This window comes from Macrobrachium nipponense, chromosome 21 (assembly GCF_015104395.2).
Source record: "Macrobrachium nipponense isolate FS-2020 chromosome 21, ASM1510439v2, whole genome shotgun sequence".
Classification (NCBI taxonomy): Eukaryota; Metazoa; Arthropoda; class Malacostraca; order Decapoda; family Palaemonidae; genus Macrobrachium; species Macrobrachium nipponense.
In genome coordinates, this window is record NC_087212.1 from 36,082,972 (window position 1) to 36,105,438 (window position 22,467).

The following is a 22,467-nucleotide window of genomic DNA, read 5'->3' on the forward strand; positions in this document are numbered from 1 at the left end:
CTCCTATTAGCCAGTCTGGCTGAGTTATGGAAATGCTGATTGGCTGGCTGTGGGTAGTTCTCTTCGCTGGGCTCACCACTTGAGGAGGGCAGCTTCTGTGTATCCTTCTTCCAGCTACTGTCAGAACAATTAGGCACGCCCCTGAGATAACACAATAGCCGTCCTCCTCCTCAAGCGGTGAACCCCTGGTGCCAACTAACCAATACCTATGTGACACATCCAGACTCACAACTAATAGGAGAGCTTCCTGGCCATAGCATTCAGTTAAAAATTGACCCTTGTTCATTGTAAGCCCATTTTCTGATATAAATATACCATTTATGTAGTTCCTCACTGGACAAGTGGTTTTCGCACTCGGCTGCCAATTCGGTGGTCCGAAGTTCGAATTCCGGCTCGGCCAACGCGGAATCAGAGGAATTCATTTCTGGTGATAGAAATTCATTTCTCGATATAGTGTGGTTCGGATCCCACAATAAGCTGTAGGTCCCGTTGCTTTGTGACCAATTGGTTCCTAGCCACGTAAGATACCACTTCCCCTTTCTAAATGGTAGCAGAGACTACTGGAACGTTAGGTTAATACACCTTTATTCTTCAGAAGGTGAACCCTGTTCATATGGGGTCAATGACTTGAGATTCAAGCTTCAAAAAGATGAGTCAAAAGTTATGCCTAGAATAGTTGAAAGCTTCAGACTCATTCAGCAGAGTCCCATCCACCTGAAGAGGAGGATAGGGTGGAAAATCTGTGTGTGATCTACTAATCAATATTTTTCATTTTACCGGAATTCAGCCTCATAAACCATTTACGGATATAGTCCATGTCGTGATTGAGGCGGAGATAATCAAATAAAACTTTATATCCATTGAAATACCTTATAATTTTCTATTTTAAATGTTAGCTATTATTATATGTATATGTTTGGTCATTTTTTATATGAAATTATGGTGTATGTATATTGTCCTTGATCTTCATGCATTATCTGATTTATTATCCATAAATTTTTTTCCCTTTTTTACCTTTACTTTCCTTTCATTATCTCATATTGCTAAAGCAATTACACATATATAACACAAGAATGAATTTTAATATATTTATCATGGGAATCAAATATAACTTATCCATAGAAATATCTTATAATTCTCTATTTTAAATGTAAGCTGTTACATATACTACGTGTTAAATCCGCACGTTTGGTAATTTCTTAAATGAAATTATGTCTTATATTGTTCTTGATCTTCAAGCATTATCTTATTTAATATACATTAACTTTTTTATTATTTTACCTTCATTTTCCTTTCTGTTAATTTTTCTATCATGTTACTTCTCTTAGTTGTTTTCCTCACTGGAATGCTGTGTGCACCCTTAAGTCTACAGCATTTTGCTCTGCTTTTACAAATACTAATAGTGTATACTGTAATAATGATAATAATGTCAACTTGAAAACTATAAAGCCAATTTTGGAGGAAGTAGGGTTGGTTGAATGGTTTTCAGTTCTACCTACTCAACAATGTAAATGAAGGTAGTCCAATTCATTTGTTCACCAACACTTTCTGTTGCAAATGTCATACTGTGCTCACCTCCAGCCAGGCTTTGACTGACCAGACATAGCCATGTGGACAACAGACATTTTGCTTACAGATTTTGTCTGCCAGTGGACTAAGTCTCCGAGACAGTCAGGTCACATGGTCAGGAATTAATAGAAAAGAATATGGGATTAAGGACAAAAGGCCAAGTGCTGGAACCTATTTAGTCATTCCCTGAAAGGGAAATTGACGGGTTTGAAAGATATTACAGGAGGAAAACTTCGCAGTTGCACTATGAAACAATTGTTAAGAGGAGGTGGAAATTAAGATGGAATCAAAGAGAATATGAACGGAGGTACAGTAAAAGGAATGAACAGAGTTGCAATTAGGGGCTGAAGGGACGCTGCAAATAACCCCTAGCACTGCCTACAATATGCTGTGGGAGGTGCACTGATGGCACTAGCCCCATATAGAGGTCAGGACTAATGTGACAAGTCGAGTCTGTTAGCAAGTACAGCCAAGTTCTAGTTTTAACTTACCAAAAGCTTCCACTTCTAGAACAATGTGTGCCAGGTTTGTGATGGCCATGAAATTTCTTTGAAAGGCCATTTAATCTATATTCTCTAGCCAACAAGAAACGAAATTAAGAAAATTCTTTTGCAAGTATTTTACCTAGGCAAGTTTCTGTTCCTTCCAATAATTTAGTTATCAGGGAAGTTGTGGATATGATACAAATGCTAAAAGGAAATCAATCTTTACCAGCAATAATTATAAAATTCGCAAAAATTACTATCACAATGTTGTGTATCATTATTATGTATCTGGTAGTTTAACCATGATAGGTGATTACAAACCACATCCCTCAAGACAGTCACCGATAATATTCACATACAATATTAATAAAATTTTGTGATGAGTCTGTAATTGAACAAACCTTTCCAGCAAAACTGCTACGGTAAATGATTAATAGGTTGATTGTCCAGTTTTTCCACATCCCAAAGGTTTTTTCATATACTGTATATTGGTTATATTATTAAAAATACAATGTATAAAATTAATATTTGTGGGAAATATGAAGTTTTGGATATTCCGTATTATTTTTTTCTATATAAAAACTGTGGGTCTTCTAATACAGCTAAAGAGGTTACAAAAAATTGCAATAGGATAAAAAGAATATATTACAAATGGACAGAGTAAGCAAGAATGATACATAAAATTACTTTCTGAAAAGTATTGTTCAAGAAAAACTTATAAATTTTATACAGTAGTATTCCAAGCTGGGGCAAGGTCTTTAAAACATTTGAGTAAGAATTAGTTTAACATTAAAGCAATTCTAACAATGAAAAAATTTTTTACTCTTCAGTTTGTGAACAAAAGTTCACAAACTCTTGAGGACCATGCATTAAATTGCCCAGGCACAATAAAACTGCCATAAACTTTATTTTACATATATGAAGCACATTGTGTACTAAAGCCTATTAAATTTTACCTGGTCACTGGTAATAACCAGAGAAAAACTAAATATACTCTTAAAATAATCAAGTCAGTTTCCTATGTTTTTCAATATAACACACATCCACTCAAATAACAGACTGAATATATATATATATATAGAGAGAGAGAGAGTAGAGAGAGGAGAGAGAGAGGGAGTAGAGAGGAGAGAGAGAGAGCGAGAGAGAGAGAGAGAGAGAAGATAGAGAGAGAGAGAGAGAGAGAGAGAGAGAGAGAGCACACTATCATACAAAATGTACATTGTGACCTCATGTAAATTTCACTCTTATTTTGTTTTATTTTTTTGCATTATATAAAGTTCTCTTTCTCTTTCCTTTATGTATTTTCCTAATAAATCCTTACTACATATGCCTACATTATCAAAAATAAAACAAATGCTTTAGATATCCTAGTATTTTAAGGTTATGGGGATACCTTAGTTTTAGGAATAAAATCAGTTTAAATATAATCACAGCATTAATTATATGTATAGCTCCCAAATGACAAGAACAGTTATATCCCATATTAAAATATTTCAGTTTCCACAATGGACTCAATGCCACTAGATTAGAAGAACATTTCCATCAACCAAGGAGCAAACCTCAGCAAACTGAAATGGAAGCAATAAATAAAATCATCTGGAATATAAACTTATAAACAAAAGGCTCTGAGTATTCTTTACTTCTCAACCAAATTTGCTGGTTATATCATCAATGAGAGCCGTCAGTCGTTGTATTTCTTTTGTTTTCTTTTCAACAGTTTCAGTCAAAGAAAGAATCTTCACCTCAGCTTTCTTTCCCAGCACAATTAGTTTTGCATTTTCATGTTCATGCTTTTCTCTCTCTTTCAGAAACTCTTGCTGAGCCCTATGAAAAAAGAAAATGTGAAATTAAAAATAAAAACTGCTTTCAGATGACCAAATTTGGTTAGCAGATATTTACCAGCTACTATTTATGCAATATGTGAGGAAAACCTTATTATGACCAAATTTATCACACCTTTCAATATTTCTTTTATAGTTCCAAACATATGAATTAAAAATAAGGACATGTTTCCAAAGCAAATATTCAAGTTAATACTGTAAAATACTTACTCATTAAACTTTTCCTCCAATGTCTTCAAAATGATTGCAAAACTTTCCTTCTTCTTAACTAATTCAGCTCGTAAAGCTTCTTTTTCTGTCTTCAGAACCTCTTCATTTTTTCTCATAGTTTCGGTAAGTTCTTGCGTTCGCATGTACTTTCTGGTTAATGAATATTCAAATAATTAAAACCAAATTCACATCCTGCCTAACAAATACAGATACTACGTATCTTGTCAAGTAGAATGAAATGACAATCTAAGAACTGATAGACTGGGAGAACACATTGAACATCTGTTATGAAGCAGGAGAAACTACTTACTTTACATTTTCTATGTTGAGTAAGATTTTAGCTCTGTAATTCTAAAAATCTATGTAATTCTTTAATTGCATATGAATAAAAATTTGAATTTGAAAACGACAGACATCTGTTAAATGCAGAAGCTCTATTCAGCAGGACGTTTAGAAAATCCTGAATGTTGATGCAACAGTACCAATTATCACAAAATATAAGACAAAACCCTTTATAAACCAAAATTAAACAATTCACCAATAAGTACATATGGTTTATAGGCAAACTGCTAAAATAATATTCTTGCCATCTCAAATTAAAATGAATGCTTGCTGACACTTATCAACAACTTATGGAAATACAGTACTAAATACATGGTTAATTCTGGGAGTATTATGAAAATGTTAAACCTTCATCTATTGTATACCCTTTAGGAATATAAGAAAAGACCATCATTCATTATCACATATACGGTAAATGAAATCAATACTTGTCTCAGCATAAAAAGAAAAGTTACAACTTACTTAATCAAATCACTGAATTGACTTTCCACTTTCTTCAGTTCTTCTTGATGCTGCCGAACCTCTTCCTTGAGTGCTTTGCACTCCAAATCATATTTGTTCTCCATCAGCAAATGTTCTCTTTCAGCTTCTTTAATTTTTTTCTCTCCTTGTTCAACAACATTCTTAAGCATACTCTGAAGGTGCTGTATTGCAGATCTGAAATCCAGTACAGTAGTTATAAAATCGTAAAATATTAGCCAATAATTCTATCAACAATAACCAGACAATTCTATCAACAATTATAAAAGAAAATCTCTGCAACAAATGAAGAAAGGGAACAAGTGAAAATTTCTTCCCTTCCAACTCTTCTGATAAACTATCCTGTTCCCAAGTGCTATTTCCAGCAAGCAGAGTAATTGGCATACTCAGACAAAAAGACAAAAATACCATAAATAAACAAATACCTCAGGTGGCTGTTCTCTTGCTCTAATTCTGCAAGAGCAATTTCACTTTCTTCCATTTGCTTTTTCATTTTTCTGTTAACTTCTTCCAGGACCCGACTCTGCCTCAGCAGCTTATCCTAGAGAGTCAGAATGGAAATAATGAGCAATACTGTCATATTAAAACAATCATTTTCAAGCAAATAAAGGATATAAAAGACCCTTCTTGTATAATTTTTAACTAAAAATGCAGACAAAAATTCATAAATTTAAGGGCACCTACAGGAATGCTTTAACAGATCATTGATGGGAGAGAAATCCTAAAATTATCTTTGATAACAGTAAAATAATTCACAAAAGTAGTTGTAGAAGGGGCACTAACTTACTTTATACCCATGTATAACACACAACATTTTTTTAGTTATCAAGACAGGATGAACAAACAGTCTTAATGGAAACCAACTTTTAGGGAGATATAGATAGGATAACATATTTATTTCTGTGGTTGAACAGCATCATGCACCCATAATTGAAAATACCTTTAGGTACTATTATCCTAAACTTAGGGAAAAAAAAAATGATAATCTGCAAAGACAATATAACAAGTAGAAAATGTGCTGTATGAACCGCATCCCATGAAACCTCAGCCAAGGCCCTGTGGTGGCCTGTCCTATAGCATTCCCATATACACAACTAGGGCTGACTTTAACCTTAAATAAAATAAAAGGTACCAAGGTTATAGTAGGGCTGCAATTTTGAAGTTTGATGATTGGAAGGTGGATGATTAACACACCAATTTCCAGCCTTCTAGCCTCAGTAATTTTCAAGATGTGAGGTCAGACAGAAAAAGCGCAGATGGATAAATAATGGCATCTCAATCATTTTTTTTACAGAAAACTGAAAAGTCAATCTCAAAATTTCTCTTGATGAATGCAGTAGGAACTCTTGAAAGCAATGTAAATCTGTATGGTTATACAAACATTTCAGAAACTACAAAAGATGGGTCTATTTCTCTCCATAGAGCATTTGTTTTCTTATTAGTTCTAAGAAATCAATTCTGCCCTATCCAGCACTCGCCAATAAAGATCTAAATAAGTACTAATGCAAGGACGACGAGATACTGAACACCCAGACTATAGTCTAAGCCTTACCTGACAATACACTAAATATATAAAACACATCTTAACCACAAAAAACGTTAAAAGCCATCAGCTTTCTGATTCTTAACCAATTAGAGTATTCTATCAACTCAACTTTTCATCAAGTCACCTATATCATTATTCAGTACATGAAACCTATTCACATGGAGCAAGCCCAAAGGGACGAAGAGGAAGTAAGAGAAATACAGAAACAAGAGATACCACTTTAGTGTGAGGAATAAAGGACCTATGGAACTGAGAAGTTCAACAGTGAGGAACATTTACTGCATATTGGTGCTGCTGTTCAGCAAATTTGGTTGCTCTCAGCAGATAAAGGGGATCAAGAATCAATTGTGAATGTGAACAATCTGTTGAAATACAACTTATGAAAAAGTGACTAACAATTCAATACATTACTGAACTTTCCAATTTCCTCTATTTTTACCAAAAAACGTGTAACAATAGTTTGAATTGCCAAATTACTTTACCTGCATCACAAGATGCGCTGTTTGTTCAATATCCTTAATCTTCTTCAACATCTCTCGCTCAGGTATCATCTTCTCCCCTGGAACAGCCTAAACAAACAGCCAAGTTGCACAATTAAAATATTAATATGTTATTCCTAGGGAAGTAGACACCAGCAAAAAAAAAAAAAAAAAATGCAAGTGTCATTGTTCAATCTGAAGTAAAACAACAACTAAGACTAAGAAAATCAGTAGTTCCCAGAAATTCAAAAGATCTGCATACATACCGGTTCTTGGAATATTGTGTCATCATGAAAATTTCCACCTTGACTGATAATTGTTGTGTTAAATGCAGTTGACGAACTTCCAGCAACAACAGTGGAATTGTGACCCTCACATACTGTGGCATCATTTAGAGTCATGTTAGCAGTAGCATCCATAACCAATGTTTCATCAGCTCGAGTTTTCAACAGAGGTCTCACAGGAGTTCCTGTTCCTTTGGCCTCCCCTCCTCTCTGAGTCTTTCAAAATAAAAAATCAAATAGTTCTATACATCACTGACCATGCTATTTGATCAAAATGTTACCATGTTAGTTCACTTTAGGATAATAAAAAGGATCTAACAAAAATTTATCGATAAAATAATCCATTAGATGAAAGTTAACGGCATAAGATATTAGTTTATCAACGATGCCTTCCAGTTTAGTTATCATGTGTCAAAATTACTTCAAACTAGCCCTACTTATATAATCTCAGTCCATCAATGACTGGCCATCCTATGTTTTAAAATAGACTAAGTTCTCTGCAATATCAGAACAGCCTAATCTGCTCTGCATTACTGTTAGAACACTATCAAAGGACACTATGCTCAATTAGCTTGGTAAGGTAATTACTACTATACCTAAGATATTTATAAAATCAATAACACAAACTTTAAAAAATAAGAGAATTTGATCTGTATCATCATGTTATGCAGGTATAGAAGAGGAGTCAGCACAAGTGAGGCCAAAGTACTTCTGCACCTATTATAAATTTAAGTTTGCAGCATAGGTAATGTTAAACCTATCAAAATGATAGTGTAAATATTTCTCCAGTGAAATAAAAATCTAACAACAGCACTAAAAGATTTCTAAGAACAGGATTTCTTTTGGCACAAACCAAATATATATAGCTTTGTTCTCATGCTGTCAAATGAACCAGAGACATCTACAAGACCAAAACAATGAAAAATACAGTAACTAAAGTTAAGTATCTAAAGGAAGTAATTGAAGATACAGGATGCAGCTGTTTATTTTGACTACCTTCAAGTATCTTTTTCAGCATTGTTTTGTGACTTAAGTACCATACATTTTTTTTTTTACACTGAAGAATGTATATTGCACTGGCTTTACTGAAAATTAATTTTTATTAAGCCACAGAGCCAATCAAAGAATTATGTACAGGTTAAATACAAATCCTTCATACAATATTGGTTTGCCAGTTAAACACAAAAAAGTAAAATTGCCGGAGAGATACAACCATTACAAAATTAAAATCCTCTGAACAATAATCAAAGAATGCAAGAAGTGTCTCAATACAGAACTGTCTACTACTGGCAATTTCAACAACCCATCATGGCCATTCCATGTTTACAGGAAAAAAATTTCAAACTATTAACACTTATCATAAACTAAGACAATTACATCTATTACCTAATGTCCAACAGTCAAATATTACTCTACTAAAAATGGATGGAAAGAACTTTAACTGCTAGATTTACTGAATAACTTTAAGCTACTTTACTTCACACATTCCAATACTGTACAGTTACACATTCCAATACTGTACAGTTTCTCATTGCCAATCATTTCCTTATCTTCTCCATTTTGAAAGTAAAAAATAATGTAAATGTTTTCAATAATGATGATAAAACTTTTAAATTTGTATTTTTCCTAGGATGTGAACCATAGCTTTCAAAAAATGGAGTTTTTCATGCAAGGCACAGCCCAGTTATCACTAACTAGAACAAACAAAATCCCATCAGGTAAGCCTATGAATCACACAACTTGAGATGGCCTAACTTATCCACTTTGAGAATCAGCTCAATCACTTCCATTACACAAACCCTGTGATGGGAAGATGGGAAAATGAGAACTATGATGGGTGTGTCCCAAAGGTGGCTGTGTTGCCCAGAGAGGTATCCTCACTCTCATAGGCCACTACTTACAATTAAAACTATCACTTCCACTCAAAGACAATTCATCCAGTACTTACAGGTGATGGAGAGACCTATACCTCTGTTTTGGGCCTTGACTCCTCTGAGGGTACCTCCTATCCTCCTTGGAGTTGTAAGCACTGACTATAACTTCGTTCAACCAGAAGATAGTGTTCTTAGATACCTCCTCCTTATTCCTTCCAGTGGAATCTAAAGGATTGATAGCTGATAGTCAATATGCATTTAGGAAGCATTTACATACCTGTGATGCTCTTTAATATTTGACATGCCATTTGCAAGAGACCCTTGATAAGGGTTTCAAGATTTCCTGACAGGTAAGCATCAGTAAGTTCCTGTTGATAGGATCTTCAGCAAACCAAGATCTATTGTGTTGGAGTTCCACAGGGTAGTGTTCTTGGTCCACTGTTATTTTTAGTGTATACAAGTGATATGGTTGTTGACCTGGAAAACAAAATTTTTCAGCATACCAATGATGCAATAATTGTGGGTAGAGTAGTCTCCACTTATCTCCTATTGTCTGCTATGCAACCTCCCACTCATGGCAGCTTGAGGTCCCCCTTTCTGCCTATACTGACAAAACCTTGGCTGGAGGGAGAAAAGCCTCCTGCAGAAATGGCATGGCCTGCTGAGCGATTCCATACTAACATAGAAGTCTCTCGCAAGTCCTCTCTTCTTATTTCTATTGCTGGTGCTGGCCAGGATAGTTGGTCGCCTCACTGTTAAGCCTTAGGTCCTGTTGCTTGAAGCGCTCAAGAGAGAGATTGTTCCCCAACCTGCAGATGACAGGGTCTAGATTCCTAGGATTGCAAAGGCCACCTCCAGAAGGTAATATTTTGCTTGGTGGGGTAACAGGAAGCACATTTCTCTGACCTAAGAAAAGCCAAAGAGTTTACTGCACCCACAACCAGGTTATTTAACTGCTTCTTAAGGCCTAGGTAGGCAGAATGAATTGTCACCTCCTGGGTAGTTCTGCCATATTCTCAAGTAAGAAATGGCCCTCCATCACATTCTGCCTTCGATGACCTCTCCTCTGTCCAGCCGGCAGAGGATGACTCTCCACTGGACAATGACCTCTGGGATGGGGCTAAACTTATCTGTGCTGTCTTTATCTCTGTTGCTTCAATCTATCAGGTGGGAGCCAGGTAACACTCACAGTCACACTTGAGCACTATTGTAACTGAGAACACAGTGGATGAGCTAAGCCATCTCAGGTCACCTGACTCATAGGCCTACCCAATATACATATATTTTTTTTTTTAAGTCAGTGACAGCAGAAGCATGCCTTGCACAAGAAAATCCATTTATGAATGTGTAGGTTCTTATTCTGTAAGAACAAATAATATTGTACACATAACAAACCTTATCTGGGGAGGGACTGAAACACATAAGAGCACTGCTTCTTCTGGGGTCTGGTTCTTCCTTTTGCCTATGGAAATAAAAATATTAGGTATTCTAAACTTCAGAATTCTTAAAACTACTTTATCAACACTGTTAACTATTGGTTACTTTCTATGTGTTCATGCCCCTCTTCCCTTGTAGTCAAGCATATAATATCAGTTCAGTATATAGATTCAATTCATTTTCTGATTTTTTGTTTCTGTAGACTAGTCTATATACGAGAATCTAAGAAAGCTGTTATTGACAGAAGTAGTTCAGTTATTTACAAAAAATCCTTCTTAGGTACTTACATTAATTTCTGCTGAACAAGATATGGAGCTAATGACTGCCGACCTGACACCAGTGGGTCAAACTTCATATACAGCGAGTTCCTAACAAGGTTCAATTTGTCTCCATCTTTGCCATGTTCACTCAGTGCATCCAAATCTCCTGGATTGCTGAAGACTGGGAGGAATTATGTTAGACACTGTCCAGTATAACAAGAATTCATAATTATCTAAAAACATTTCTAGCCATCTGTACAATTTAGTAGCCATAACTACAGTATGTCCCAATAAAGTTAGAAGTACCTGTAACACCAAGAACATTCTTTTGGTTCAGTTGTACAGCATCCTATTTATCATTTAACCAACTACTGTAAATCAAAAATTAAAACTAACCAGCATCTTAGACATTGTCCCTACAGTGAAAGGTGAAAATTGTTATTAAATAGAAAAAGAAACTATGATCAACTGTACTACTGTGCTACAACCTAAAACCGTGAACAGATTTTGAAAACCTGCATACCTATACATTAAATGTTCTGAACAATCTGAAAAAAATATAGTAATCTTTATTGAAACAAGCTATGAAATACCTATGCACAACAGGTGCAATGTGTGACACATACATGGTAACTATAATAAGGTACCTAAAGTATAGTATAGCTTTCTTTGATGGATCAACAACCTATGAAATAACATATGAAGTATACCAATAGTTATTTTGTACCATAATCATACTACATGGGTAACAAACTGCACATTTAAAACTTGCTCTAGTCCAGTTTACAGAAGGCCCCTTCCACCAACAACCCTTATAAATACCCAGAAAAAGAACTTTGGTCAATGTTTTAGGATGGTAAGTAATGCTATTTAAGTCAAGACTTACTTTCTTGATACTCTCTGATATTATCTTAATTTTCTTTTGGTAAGAGTGCACTAGTCTTTGAGACAAAGGTTTTAGTTCACTTCCACCCAAGATAACTTAGCTACAGTATAACCAAGTATGACCTATGCTTCTCCTTAATACTTTAAATCCTTAATACATTAAATTGAACATGAATTAATAGAACTTGATATTGCAATGACAAGAATGTGTCTCAATATATTTTTTTTCAATCTACTACTGTACAGTATATGCCATCATATATAAAGTTAAAATTTTGTATCAGAAAGAATTTGATAAAAAATCAACAATAAAATCTAGACTAGACTAGACAAGACCAATGCGTACTCAACTTACGGCGATTGTATCTTATGGTGCTGAAAATGGTATTTTACGACACTGTAACTTGACACTGCATCAAGTTACTGTGCCTTAAGTGCTGTTGGTGGTGCTAACAGCAAGAATAGGCATAAAGTTAATGGCACTGTAACTTGATGCAATATCAAGTTACAGCCCTATAACTCAAGTTATGGCACTGTGAGCACTCATTAATAGCGAAAAACCAACTTACGAAGGAAATCCACTTATACAGCAGTGCTGGAAATGTCGTAAGTCAATGACGCACTCGCACTGTAACAGTTAAACCTATGGGTGCTAAAGGCACACTACCAGTTTGTATTTATATTTATAAAAAATTCTATAAAACTAAAATTCTGTACACTTGCTAATGTCTATATGGAAGTTTGGGACTTTACTTAAACTGTAAAGTTTTAATTAACCCTTCCAATTTTAGGGCTCCCAAGATCCTCTGCAGTATAGCACACAGATAACCTTAATCTCAATTGCAAGTCCTTGATTATTAACTGATGTTGCACAGCTACCATTCATGGCTGCTACAGCATAATGACCAATAATGGAAATACTGTAACAATTTTTCCCTTTATACTACTTGCTGTATATGAAATACTTTTCAAATTTCAATTTATGCTAGAGATACTTGTTGGTAAACATGCAAAGGCTCAGTTATTATAATTTACAAAAATACAAATACGTATATATACAACAGTGGATCTTGTAACCTTAAAAAAAAATAAAAACAAAGTCTTGAGATAATTGTGCACATTAATAATAAACAGTTAATTGCATATTTTTGCAATCCCTCAGTACCACTGTAATTACTGTGCTATTATCTATCTTATTTTTGTGAAAATTTATCAAAGCACAGGTATTATATCTGGTTAAGATATAATGTTTATAAGGGATTTTTGACTACCAAACTTTAGTCCTAATAAGTGTGATACGTGCCCCTGTGTTCTTGCTCTTTTGCTTAACGGTTATGGTTAAACTATTTAAATATAAAAAATAATAGCAGAGCTCTTGTCCAGTTTTCCTCTCAAAGTATATCTACCTACTATATATGGTCCTCCATCCAATTCAACATATAATCACGAGTTACTTAAGGAAGTTTGGCAATGTTTTCACCAAACTTTCCATTTTTTTACTAATATTTTAACAAATCATTCATTTACCTATCTTCAGACATCATATATGTCATGTTTTGTTGAAAATTTTGGAGACCTCTTGGGTTTATAATCTGACTGTCCTTAAGAATTTTCAGCTGAAGACTTAAAGAATGTAAAGACAGTTTACTATCTTTTCTTTCCTTATTTAACATTTAGGCATTCTGTTCATTAAGCACTTGCTAAGCAAGTTCAATGCCCTATGGCTGGTCCATGAAAAGAAAAACACTGAATATTTTTTTAAGAGAACTACTGCACTGACTACACCTCCAAGAATTCTGTAGCTAAAAAGTCTATAATCCGCCACCAAACTTTACTGATGATGTATATAACTCACGTGGATCAGCAAAGGCTGAATTAAAGAGCTCTTCCTCAATAGGTTCCTGTTTCTCATCAGAAACTGTTAAACATATAAAGTTTGATATTACATTTTGAGTACACATACTAATAACTCATCTAAAACAACAAACATCAGATGGGTAAATTTTTGAAATGCTGATACCTAATTATTTTTTCTATTCACTGCACAGCTCCTAGTTAGTAACTTAAAATCGAACTGAAAATATTGACAAAAAAGTTAGATATAAAATTAATTTAGAGAGAAATACTTACAGTCAGTAGCATTGATAAACTCCTCAAAATTATAAACACCAGGGTCCTCACTGACTCCACTCTGAGCAAGCTGTGGGCTGAATACATCCCTCTGGCGAGCCTGTACAGATGCCTGTACAATTTTCTTGTCTTTCAATTGTTTCTTTGGTGTAACTTCAGCAACCAGTCTCATGGCCTCTTTGGTGATTGACTCAAACATACTGTCACTCACTGAGGAAACTGGTTTTGATGACGACTGGCAAGAACGGCTCTCTGGAGGTTCCAGTTCTGCAGGTTCACTGACAGTACTCTTTACAGTTACATCATTAGACATTTCCTCATCCTTGACTCTATTGCCTTCCTTTGACTCCTTAGGACATATTAATGCAGTCTCTCTATCTGAAGCAGCAAAACTAACCTTTTTGGAAGTATCTGCCGCTGAAGCATCACTTGAAACTCGACTGTGACTCGGGTCTGATATACTGTCAAATTTACAGTCGTTTCCTGGCACTGAAATGTCAACATCTTTCATGTCAACTTTACTTTGTTTGGACTGCTGTACACTACTAGAAGGTTCTTGCAAATTTTCAACCTTATTTTTTGTTTCATGCTTGCATGAAACTTCAGAATCTACTGCTTCCTGCCCCTGAGCAGTAATCTTTGCTGGACTATTTGCAACAGAAGTTTTTGAGGTAAAAGGATTAAAGCTTGGGTCATCCAGGTTGTCTAAAAAGTCCAACTGATATGACTTTTTAGGAAGTGAGATTTCTTCTTCTCTTTCATTTGAATTCAATTCACTTTCCTCTACTTTAGATTTAACAACTGGTGCTCTCTTCTTTAGGGTAGGTTTCATAGCTTTTTTGATAACTTTAGGTTTACTTACACCCGATTTTTCACCAGCTTTTGTTGGTTGTGAAGATGTTTTATCTTCAGATGTTTGTGAAGCTTCACACACTTCAGATATTTTCTCTTCAGGTATTTGAGTAGACTCTTTCTCTTCAAATATTTGTGAAGATTCTGTTTCTTTAGTTGCTTGTGTACACTGTTTTTCTTCAGCAGTAGCAGTAGCTTCTCCTTTGATTTTCTTCCCTTCATTCACCTCAACAACAGATTTTAAGCTGAAGCTTCCATTACCAGGAGAATTCATAACAGATGATTTTGTAGCAAAAGGATTAAAACTTGGATCATCCACGTTGTCAAGAAAATCTAACTGATAAACTGTCTTTGGAATAGGAGTATCTTTTTCTTTGTCCTGATCCTTGTTGGAATCTGATGGGTTTGCATTGTTTTCATTATTGAAAGGTTTGCATGTTAAAGAATTGAAATTTGCTTCTGAAGCTTGTATAGTATCGTTGGTTATTTCATTCTTGCTTATATTAGATTCTGAAACTCCTTTCTTGCAAGAGGACTTAGCCTTTTGTTCTAGCTTATCAGCACTGTCAGGATCTCCTTTCTTTGATGTATCACCTGAAAGGAATTCAGAATTCTTACTGGGAGTGTTTACAACAGATGTTTTTGTTGCAAAAGGATTAAAGTTACGATCATCAATGTTATCAATAGAGTCCAAATTGTACCCCTTTTTAGGAGGGGTAATCTCTTCAACTTGTAGCATCTTTGAACCTGGCTCTTCAGTCTCCTGTCCTGAAGTTTTGGCATCCATGTTCCCATTATTGACTTCCTCAGAGGGCCCAGTATCTTCTTTGGTTACCAGCAGCTCTTCATCACAGTCTTCCATTTCACCTACAAAAGCCTCATCATACTTTCGTTTTGGGGAAACCACTACTGGATTATCCTGTGAAACAGGTTTAGCCGACTTATCAAAGTTTTTCATGCTGAATTCATCTGAAAGTGATGCAGTGTTGGCAATTAAACAACTGGATTCTGTTGAAGCCTCTGTTGAAACTAAATCATCAGGCATATTCTTCTCTTCCAAATTATCTGTTTCACAAACACTTGCCTTAGAGTCACACTCTAATTCGTTTTTGTTCAAACTATTACCATTATGGACCGTGGAAGCATCATCTGAATCAATCAAGTCTGGAGAGTTAATTATAAGACTTTTTGAGAGAAAAGGATCAAAGTCTGGATTCTTCATGCAGTCTAAGGCTGCTTCTAAGCTATATTTTTTTTCTGAAGGGATGTTACCTGTTATTGGTTGCAGACCATTTACTGAATAATCAAAATTATTTGAGCTTTCTGTCAAGTTCTTGTCCTGCAAATCAGCCTGGAGATCTGGAGAATTGACAACAAAACTCTTTGATGCAAATGGATTAAACGTCGGATCATCACAGCATTTTAAGATTCTATCTAAATCATAACTAACTTTGGGAGGGGCAATAGCAGCTTCCTCAGAGTCAGGCTTTGGCATCATCACCTGAGAGGTATCCTCATCTCCCTGAACTACATGACTGGGGAAGTTAATGTCAGTATTTTGAGAGATAGAACATTCAAATTTGTGGTCTTGTGCTGTTTCCAAGTTGTAACTGCTATGCTGAAACTCTTCACTTTCTGGCTTATGTTCAGATGTTAGGTTAACTGCACTTGTATTTCCTTTAACTGGTAGGGTTTCAGTTTTGGGAGCAATACTTTGGGATGAAGGGGTGTCAAAATGATTGCTGTTAATTTCATTTGCCATTTCCCTCAACTCTTGATTCCCTTCAATCACATTATTCTCTGTTGCCCCTAATTCTGACTTTCTAGGGAGATTCTTTTTATCTACCTTTGGCTTTACTCCTAACAGAGAAACATTAGGGCTTTTCTCAGATTCTGCAGGGCGGCCCATACTTGTTCCAGTAAGGAAAGGATTGAAATCAGGATCATTGAAGTTTATCTTTTCTCTATTTACTTCATTTTCAGCACCCACAACTGGCAAACTCCTAACATCTGATTCACCTACCTGTAACACTTCAAAATTACAAGGCATCCCTTTTGTATTATTTAAAACCAATGGTGCTCGCTCAACACTGTCAACACAATCATCCTTTCCAGCCAAATTTCTCTGGTCTTCATCATGGACTGTAATTTTCTCCATACAACTCATAAGCATATCTAAAGGGTCATTCAACTGTTCCACAGGCTGCTTTGCGGAGATACTTTGGTCTTTTACTGGAGAGGCTGAGAAGCTGTCAATATCGTCACTAGCATCATGGAAAATGTCATCATCATCATCATCCACTACAGCCCCCTTGACGCCCTTAATTTGCATTTTTTCAAAGCTACTCAAAAGCGAGTTTTCAAAAACTGTATCAGACCTGAAATAAAAATGGACACATTTATGGCAAACTTAGGTACCATTGACTATAATCAGGCACAAAACATCCTAGTTTCTTTTAAATAATTTGTATTTTTACTAGGATACAAAGCTATACTTTCAAAGATGAAGTTTCTTGCACAAAGTGCCTTCCAGTCGTCGCTGACTTAACTAGAAAAACAAAATCCTACCAAGTAGACCTATGAGTCACTGGTGACCTGCACCAACCATACTCTGCCATTGTGCGAACCAGCCTACGTGCAACTCCACTCAGCTCCATAGATTGGGAGATCAGAACTACACGAGGAACAAAGGAGGGGAAATCTATATATAAAAATGGATGTATGTATGCATGTATGTTTGCATGTTTCAGCGTAACTCTGAAATGCACTGAGCAATTTCAACTGAACCTGGTGTACATAAGACTTATTATCTGGAAAAGAATACTGTGGGGTAAAACATCACCAGCACATGGTTCTGCCCAGACTTAGAAACTAAATACTAAAGTTTAAAGGCTTATCATACCTCATTCAGTATACACATGACCTAGTATCTGGAAAAGAATACTGCAGGGGTAAGACACCACTGAAACCAAAGGGGGTGGGGTGGGAAGGGGGCGTCATGTAAAAATAACTGAAAACGAGATATTAATGTCTAATCCATAGTTTTCTAGGTCACTGAGATGAAGTGATACTCCCCAGACTCTTTTAAGTCCAAGTTCAGCCCCGATAGGAAGGGGGATGAGAAGGGGCGACATTTAAATGTCAAAATTATTGGTCAATGTAACTGAAGCAACTATCTTAACAAGACAAGGAGAGGGTGAAAGTTTTTATCCCACTGATATCACTCATTCCAAAAGATCTCCCTTTCAACTTTAAGAGATTACAATTTCCAGTGAGACTTGCGCTCTTGATCATGATTGGACTGTCTATTAAGTACTGTGGAGGGGATTTGAGTCATGTTTTTCTCACAGACTTCATGTTGCTTGCTCAAGGGTGGGTTCACCCAATTTATTTATTCTTGCTCCTGATGGTGAAAATAAAAATTATGTTTACAATCAAGTTTCATGTTAAAGTATACTATACATAGTAATGTATCATAATGAATGTGAAAAATTTTACTTTATAATTTGTATAGTACAGTGTTTCACATTTCTGCAGCCCACTTTATCGTGGAATTTTGTGGAACACAATATTCACTTTTCCACGGCGAAATTTCACTAATTTGTGGATTTTTTCTATTAACTGTCTCTAAAATTATTAACAATTTACTTTTTTTTGTAGAGCAACAATATTCTCTCTCTCTCATAGAAGTAGCATCTTACATTACCCTTACACACACACACACACACACACACACACAGAAATGTACACTTATGCTCAGTCTGGGGCCCAACCTTCAGTGAGCTTAATATACATAACTACACACCACCCACTTGGGTGAACAAAAAGAGGGATCACATAAACACAAAGAAAGCACAAAATAAGCCCTGCCCTTCGCTGAAAAACTAGTTAAAATCCCTTAACACACACGCTGGGCAACTGGAGGAGCACAACACTACAAAGGCAACAACCCTGCAGTTAAAAATACAAAGGGAAAGCACACAAAGACATCCAGCTAAAACAGGAGATAACCCAGTGACATGTAGGCGTAGGTGTGACTGAAAACAAAATACAAGAATGAGGCTAGTTCAAGTCATAAGTGATTTATAGGAATTCGCAATAGGATTTTGTTTTTCTAGTTAAGTAACAGCCAAAGTGCACCTTATATGAGAACCTCCAACCACAAAAGCATAGGCTTACATTCTCATCGGAACAATGATTACATATCCAAATAAAATGAAGGTCATTTTAAAACATGTTAAAGCAAAGATTTTTCTTTTATTCATCTGACCACTTGATAGCAAAAGTAAACTAGTACGTATAGGCAGTTCCCAGTCATCGATGGACTCAGTTAACCCTTAAACGCCGACTGGACGTATTTTACGTCGACATTCTTTGTCTCTCGGGTGCCGACTGGACGTATTTTACGTCGACATACAAAAGTTTTTTTTAAAAATTCGCGGAAAAATACTTTTAGGCCTACCAGCCTAAAACTCTTGAATCACGCGCCTTGGGGGATGCTGGGAGTTCACGGATCAAGGTGATGTTTTGTTTACAATCGTTACCCAGGCGCGCAAGCGCGAATTTCTTTCTTGCTGCACTAAAAAGTATCTGTGACACATCTCGAAAATTATTTTGTCACTTTGACATAATTTTTGTACCATTGTAAATTAGCCGTTACATGAAGTATTATATATGAAAATGTGTGCATTTTTATGTAAAATACAACAAAAAAATACTCATGATTGTAGCTTTTATCAGTTTTGAGATAATTTCATATAAATAACGATAAGTGCCAAAATTTCAACCTTTGGTCAACTTTGACTCTACCGAAATGGTCGAAAAACGCAATTGTAAGCTAAAACTCTTATATTTTAGTAATATTCAATCATTTACCTTAATTTTGCAACTAATTGGAAGTCTCTAGCACAATATTTCAATTTATGGTGAATTTATGAAAAACCTTTTTCCTTACGTCCGCGCGGTAACTCTTCCGAAAAAAATCATACATGCGATTGTGGTAATGTTTGCACCATTTTAAATTAGCCGTTACATAAAGTTTTATATATGAAAATGTGCGCAATTTCATGCACAATACAACTAAAAACAACCCATGGTTGTAGCTTTTATCAATTTTGAAATATTTTCATATAAAAAATGATAAGTGACAAATTTTCAACCTTCGGTCAACTTTGACTCTACCGAAATGGTCGAAAAACGCAATTGTAAGCTAAAACGCTTATATTCTAGTAATATTCAAGCATTTTCCTTCATTTTGCAACAAATTGGAAGTCTCCAGCACAATATTTCGATTTATGGTGATTTATGAAAAAAATAACATTTTCTTTACGTCCGCACGGTAACTCTTCCGAAAAAATCATATGTGCGATTGTGGTAATGTTTGCACCATTTTAAATTAGCCATTACATAAAGTTTTATATATGAAAATGTGCGCAATTTCATGTAGAATACAACAAAAAATTATTGAAGGTTGTAGCTTTTCTCATTTATGAAATATTTGCATATAAATCACGATAAATAGAAAAAAAAGCCACGTTCGGTCAACTTTGACTCTACCGAAATGGTCGAAAAACGCAATTGTAAGCTAAAACTCTTACAGTCTAGTAATGTTCAGTCATTTATCTTCATCTTGAAACAAATTCGAAGTCTCTAGCACAATATTTAGATTTATGGTGAATTAAAAAAAAAAAACTTTCCTTCCCTCCACGCGCGGATTCTCCGCCACAAATCTCCGAAATGCGTACGTCTCATTCTCGGAATATTTGCTCCGTTTCATATTAGGCATTTCATAGAGTTTTATATATGAAAATGCGCGCAATTTCATGAAGAATAAATTGAAAAATATTTGAAGGTTGTAGCTTTTCTTATTTCCGAAATAATTGCATATAAAAAAAAATATATAAAAAAATTTGACATTCGGTCAACTTTAACTCATCAGATATGGTCAAAAACTGCATTTGTAAGCTAATATTCTTACAGTATAGTAATATTCAATCATTTGTCTTCATTTTGAAAGAAATTGGAAGTCTCTAGGACAATATTTAGATTTATGGTGAAGTTTTGAAAAAAATATTTGTTTACGTCCGCGCGTTACGAATTCATGCATTATTTTGTGATATTTTCTCTGTGTTGCTTTTATCGTTTTACAATGTGTTATATACCAAAATGATTGGAATTTAGTGTACATTACAACGAAAAAAAAGTAACTTGTTACCTTTAACCGTTTTGCGCACAGCACGATTTGAATACAATTACATATGAAATTTCGTTTTTGCGCTATCATATATCGCATTATTTATATATGATAATGATTTTTTTCATTTCTGATGGTTGCATACTAAACTTCAGCCAATGACAAAAAAAGGAGCCAAAAATGAACTCTTATCTTGAAAACTAAGCGCCCTGTGATTTTTTGAAAAAAATATTTTTTCCGCTTCCGCGCTCACTCTGAAACACCTCCGGCACACGGGAGACTTTTTTTTTTACCGCTTCAGCGTTTAAGGGTTAATGGCAATTCAGTTTTATAGGCTTATGGGACTTGTCTAGTGCCATAAAATTGGAATTTATTTTTTCATAAGGTGCCAAGTTCTGGTTATGGAGCTGATAATGGAGTTATAGCGCCATAACATACCTAACAGAGGCCATTGACCGGTTATCAGTGCCCTGAGTGTCATAAATCGCTGAGTTTCAATTAATGGTGGTTTTCGCTTATCAACACCCACCAAGAACAGAAACCCCGCTGATAACCTGGGGCTGCCTGTAAATTCATATTCAACAGGGACAAGAATATTATGCTTTATATGGTATAAACCCGATAAAACAATCTGCTTTTATCATAGTGCTAGTGCTGATCTTTGGTCAATTCTGTGTATATATCGTGCATCAAATGTCAAAAATATGAAGTACTATGGATACAATTTGGAAGCACTGCAATCACAATATATAAATCTAATAGTAGCTTAAACCCCTTGTCACTCGTCTCTCAAAGATTATGTGCAAATATTTGAAAAAACAACCTCGTGGTTAAAACAAAATCCCACTCTTGAACTATTACCTTGAATATATTGCATGTGCCAGTTAGGCAACAATCAGCTGAAATGGAAAGATTAATTAACTTTCAATGTTACTTACTGGTCTGGCGCCCCTGGACTTGTACTTGTAGTATTTAGTAGGGTAGAATTGGCAACAGGAATGTTTAGTCTAGATTCCGCTCGAGGTAAAGAAATAGTCTCATCCAGCTGAGGTAGACTTATGGTATTATCAAGATCTAACACTGAAAAAAAAGGAACGTTAATGTAAAAAATTATACAAAAAACTGAGCAATCATCTATTAATGCAGTAAAGAGTGATATGGTTCAAAAGAGCAAATGCTACAAGGTTTTACAAAAAGTTCAGCAACAGCGTGACTGCCAATATCTAATTCCACTCTCGTCTTCACGCCTATTTATTTTTTTTTAGCACAGGGAGACAATATTCTGTGAAAACTTACGAAAAATGACCTATATTAGGCTAACAATTATATAATTTTATTTCAGCTCAAGGTCATATACTTATACACACGATACAGCAGTGTACAAAAAAAAATTGCAGTTGATAAAAAGAAATACTTTACAATTAAAACAGTGCTAATAACAACTTCATCAAGGGAGGCTAATTATGACAAACCCTTTCATCTTTTGCCCTGGACCCAATACTAAGCATACTGGTTACAAAGTGAGAAACAAGAAGGGGGGTGGGGGAAGGTTCTAGGTTAAAAGAGGAGGATAAGCATGCAAGATTTTAAGACATCGAGG

At 35.3% G+C, this 22,467-nt stretch overlaps 1 protein-coding gene across 2 annotated transcripts in view; it reads right to left on the reverse strand.

The window, feature by feature from the left end:
* Positions 1-3,298: 3,298 nt before the first annotated feature.
* The window catches only part of LOC135197929 (uncharacterized), a 34,675-nt gene continuing 15,506 nt past the window's right edge, over positions 3,299-22,467 (reverse strand). Inside the window, exons 5-15 of one of the 2 annotated variants that reach the window (XM_064225188.1) lie at positions 21,806-21,947; positions 13,823-17,052; positions 13,548-13,610; positions 10,835-10,988; positions 10,506-10,572; positions 7,219-7,452; positions 6,956-7,042; positions 5,353-5,468; positions 4,910-5,104; positions 4,106-4,255; positions 3,299-3,878 (exon numbers count right to left, since the gene is read on the reverse strand). In XM_064225188.1, coding sequence (XP_064081258.1) covers positions 3,698-3,878; positions 4,106-4,255; positions 4,910-5,104; positions 5,353-5,468; positions 6,956-7,042; positions 7,219-7,452; positions 10,506-10,572; positions 10,835-10,988; positions 13,548-13,610; positions 13,823-17,052; positions 21,806-21,947 — 4,619 coding nt within the window. In that variant the 3' untranslated portion in view covers positions 3,299-3,697. The remainder of the gene's footprint in view (positions 3,879-4,105; positions 4,256-4,909; positions 5,105-5,352; positions 5,469-6,955; positions 7,043-7,218; positions 7,453-10,505; positions 10,573-10,834; positions 10,989-13,547; positions 13,611-13,822; positions 17,053-21,805; positions 21,948-22,467) is intronic. The other variant, XM_064225189.1, reaches the window with a different exon arrangement.